This window comes from Ammospiza nelsoni, chromosome 1 (assembly GCF_027579445.1).
Source record: "Ammospiza nelsoni isolate bAmmNel1 chromosome 1, bAmmNel1.pri, whole genome shotgun sequence".
In the NCBI taxonomy this organism is placed as follows: Eukaryota; Metazoa; Chordata; class Aves; order Passeriformes; family Passerellidae; genus Ammospiza; species Ammospiza nelsoni.
In genome coordinates this window covers 112,101,998-112,106,159 of record NC_080633.1, presented here as the reverse complement: position 1 = coordinate 112,106,159, position 4,162 = coordinate 112,101,998, and the positions used below count along the sequence as shown (strand labels likewise).

General features: G+C 60.9%; 1 protein-coding gene across 1 annotated transcript; it reads left to right on the top strand.

Moving 5' to 3' along the window:
- The first annotated feature begins 1,877 nt into the window (after window positions 1-1,877).
- Window positions 1,878-3,654, top strand: CEBPD (CCAAT enhancer binding protein delta). The gene has a single exon (XM_059484027.1). The coding sequence runs from the start codon at window positions 2,158-2,160 to the stop codon at window positions 3,196-3,198; it is 1,041 nt and encodes a 346-aa protein (XP_059340010.1). The 5' UTR covers window positions 1,878-2,157; the 3' UTR covers window positions 3,199-3,654.
- The last annotated feature ends 508 nt before the right edge of the window (window positions 3,655-4,162 follow it).

The window sequence follows — 4,162 nt, the reverse complement described above, 5'->3', positions numbered from 1 at the left end:
GCTGGAAGCGTGAGACAGCTCTGCATACAAACAGTTAAATGAGAGCTTTCCAGGACAAATCATCGTTTTATGACTACAGTGGGTGAGATCTCACCCCTTCCAGCAGAGCAAGGGGAGAGACAGCAGATATCAGACTGCATCTCCTTTCTAACTACCTTCCCATGTCTCACAAATGCACTCCTCTGCATTTCATACAGAGTAAAAGGGTCCCAGAGCACCACGTTCCCTGCTGGATAGCCAGGCCAGGGATGGCTGGGGCAGAGTTGTGCATCATGAACAGACCCCAGGGAAGGTCTGGGGTATATAGAAGGCAAAAAATAACCTGTAAAATAGTTTGTAAAATAATATGTAAAATTATTTCTTTGACAATGTGGTAAAAGCAAAAACAACCATTTCTTGTGTCACTGTTAAATTCAGTGGTTAATGCTGGTGTAGATGGAGGTTGTGTGATCACTAAGCTCTGATGAAAAAGGAGAAGAAGTTCATTTAAACACAATACATCTGGCAGCGCTAGAGTTAAAAGCAAAGCCTCTGCAAGCGAAACCTTAGCTGCCAGATGTAAAACCCCACCTGCCAGGCACTGCACCCTCACCCTGATCCCACAAGCCTTCCCACGTGGAGTTTACATCCAAAGGGAGAGCATGTACCAGTCTTGTTCCCAGCTACTTATGCTAAAATACACACCCCTGTGATAAACAGCTGCGGTCCTGCAACAGCTGCGGTGGCGGCGATGGAGCCGTGCCCGGAGAGGGGCAGCGGGCCCGGCATGACCGGCGCGTCCCCACGGGCGGTCCCCAAGCCACCTCGGGGCCAGCGGCACCGCGGCCGCCGGGCACAGCTCCGAGCCAGCAGCGTCAGCTGGGCGCTGGGCTGGACACGGCGCCTGGGACAGTCCTGTCTTAAATATAGAAGGGTCTTCTGGAAGTTAAATAAATAAATAATAATTTAAAAAAAATTTTTAGAAGTAAATTTAAGGGCGTTTTGTTGCGTGTTTCTTTAACAATTCAGTTATTATTAGCACTGGGGGTAGAACCAGGGTTTTAGAAACTATTATGTAACTAGAAAACTTATCTTTTAGCTGCAAGTATTTTCAGTTTTCTGGTACTTGCCAATTTAATAGTAGTAGTTTGTAGGATGCAAGGGGGGGGGGGCAGGGGACAGCAACATGCACAATAACTTTATGTAAGGTTTTAAGAGGCATAAGTTCATGCAGACAGCGTGAGGCAGCTAAAGACGCCTCAGAGACCCCTGTCCCACCAGAGGGTCCCGCCAGAAGAAGCCCGAGTGTCCCTCCTCTCCCCGGAGCGGGGATTTGCATCCTGCTCGGGGGAAGCTGCCCGCGCTCCAGCGGAGGGAGCTGAGCCTCGGGAGGGCGCTCGGGTGATGCGCACGGACACGCGTGGGGCCGGCAGCATCCTCCGGTATCGCTCCATCCCGGTGCCGCCGGGAAGCGCGTGGGGGATGCAGCGTGGTGCTGCTGGGGTAAAATCGGCTTTTTCAGGCAGCTTTTCCGCCGGCCCGCGGGGAAAGGGAAAACCAACGCTCAGCCGGGGGAATGGGGTGCTGGCACCGGCGTCGGGGCAGCGCTCCCGCGGACGGGACGGGACGGTGCGGGGAGGGCGGCAGGCGGCCGAAAGGCGCCCGCACCGTCCCGTGCCCGTGGCGGGGGCAGCTCGGACCGCGGCCACCCTCGGCCGGGAGGTGGCAGCTCGCTGCGGCGGCAGCCCGGCCTCCGCGGCCGCGCACCCCACCCGCTCCCGCCCCCGGGTCCCCGGGGGTGCCGGGAACATCGCTCCCCGTCATTGGGGCAGGAGGCGGGGCCCGCGCCGTATAAGAAGGGACCGAGCGGGCGTTTCACTCCCAGGTCCTGAGACGCCTTGTCCCATCCCCGCCTCCTACCGCCGCTCACGGCGTGACCCGAACCCGGATCGGCCCCCTCGGGGAGGCGGCGGCGGGGCAGCAGCGGCAGCGCCGGTGCCACCGAGCAGCAGCGGCAGCGGTGTGAGCAGAGCCGGCAGCGGCAGCAGCAGGAGCAGCCCCGCTCCCACCTGCCCGTGCCAGAGGCTGGAGCTGCGCCCGTGGCGGAGGAGCCGCGTTTGGTGCCCGCGTCCCGGAGTCCCCGCGCCGCGGCCGTGCGGCGCCGCGTCCCGCTCGCCCATGAGCGCCGCCGCTCTCTACAGCCTGGACTCCCCGGCATGCTATAAGAACTGGTGCCTGGAGCCCGCCAACTTCTACGACGCCAAGGTGGGCAGCGGCGGCGGGCCGGGTCCCGCCTGCAAGCCGGGCGCCCGCGGCGGCTGCGGGATGAGCGGCGAGGAGACGGGCGGAGGCCTGGGCGGCAGCGGCACCAACCTGGCGGAGCTGAGCGCCGCCGCCCCGGCCATGTACGAGGACGAGAGCGCCATCGACTTCAGCTCCTACATTGACTCCATGTCCGCCGTGCCCAACCTGGAGCTCTGCAACGACGAGCTCTTCGCCGACCTCTTCAACAGCAACCACAAGCCCGAGCGGGGCGGGGAGTACGGCGAGTACTTGCCACCGGGCGGCGGCGCCGGCCGCGACCCCGCCAAGGACCTCGGCCCTGCCATGACCACCCTGCTGGGCTCCGAGCCCCGCACCGCCTCCTCCTCCTCCTCCTCCTCTTCCTCCTCCTCCTTCTCCTCCCGCGGCGCTCTGAAGCAGGAGCCGGACTGGAGCGACAGCGACCTCTCCTCCTCGCTGCTGCCCTCGCAGATCGCCACCTGCGCGCAGACCATCATGAACCTGAGCGGGCAGCCCACGCCGCCCACGTCCCCCGAGCCGCCGGGCAGCAGCTCCCCGTCCAGCTGCAGCACCCGCTCGCCGGGCCCCGGCGCCGCCGCCGTGCCCGGGCCGGCGCAGGGCGTCCCGCAGCCCATTGCTGCCGCTGCCGCCGGCGGGGGCAAGGAGCGCGGCGGCAAGAAGTGCGTGGACAGGTTTAGCCCCGAGTACCGGCAGCGCCGGGAGCGCAACAACATCGCCGTGCGCAAGAGCCGCGACAAGGCGAAGCGGCGCAACCAGGAGATGCAGCAGAAGCTGCTGGAGCTTTCCGCTGAGAACGAGAAGCTGCACAAGAAGATCGAGCAGCTCACCCGGGACTTGACCAGCCTCCGGCACTTCTTCAAGCAGCTGCCCAGCGCTTCTTTCCTGCAGCCCGGCTCGGGCACCGACTGCCGGTAACCGGGGGGGAGCGGGACGGAGAGACGGACTCCGGGAGACGGTGGATAAATACCTCAGAGGGCCGTGCCGGGCCGTGCCGTGCCGTGCCGGGCCGCCCGGGCGCGGCAGGAGGCGCGGAGCCGCGGCGGGACCTGCCGGCCCGCGGCCGCGCTCGGGATGCGGCAGCGACGTGGAGCGATGCCTGGGTCTTTCACCACGAAACTTGCGAAAAAGGGAAAAAAAGCTAAATATATTATTTTTTTTTCTTCTCTCCCCTTAAATTATTTTTGTAATGGTAGTTTTCGTCTTTTCTACATTTTACTCATACCGATGCAGCTATGGTACATCTGTTAAAGTGATTCAAAATCCCATGTATTTTAGACAGTAGGATGGAAAAAAAAAAAGACTGAGCATGCTCAACCTTTTATATCAATTTTTACAGCATTTCTAAGAATAAAGAAAAGCATTTTAAATCCACCCTGCTCTCGTTTGCTCTGTGTCGTGACACAAGGGGCTGGCGGCGGGGAAAGCTGTGCTGGCCGGGAGGGGGCTGAACGCGGGCGGGAACACGGAGAGGGGGTCCCAGGGGCCGAGAAGGGGAGCTGAGGGCAAGCGAGGGGCGCTGCGTTACTTCCCAAAGCATCCAGAGAGCGATGCAGGGGTGGGAACAGCCGTGAGACCCCTCCTCGCTCGGCGCGGTGCCTGCGGGGCCGGCTCCCCCCGGAGCGCATCACTAAGCCCGAGTGCTGAGTCAGGGCTTGCCGTGCGCTGGGGGCACCGAGCAGCTGCACGTCAAGGGAGACTGCTCTGTGAGCAGGACTCTGCCAGAAATACCGTACTCTATATCTTAAAAAAAAAAAAAAAAAAAAAAGTGCATAGGACTAGAAGAACATCATTAAAAGAATACCACTAGTTAAAATTCCCGTTAAAAAAACTTCCAAGGGGTTTCCATTCTAGATAATGCAGAGTTGCACCTACACTACCA

Bases quoted from the DNA above. Each gene is read 5' to 3' on its own strand.
- CEBPD (XM_059484027.1), top strand. From the start codon at position 2,158: ATGAGCGCCGCCGCTCTCTACAGCCTGGACTCCCCGGCATGCTATAAG.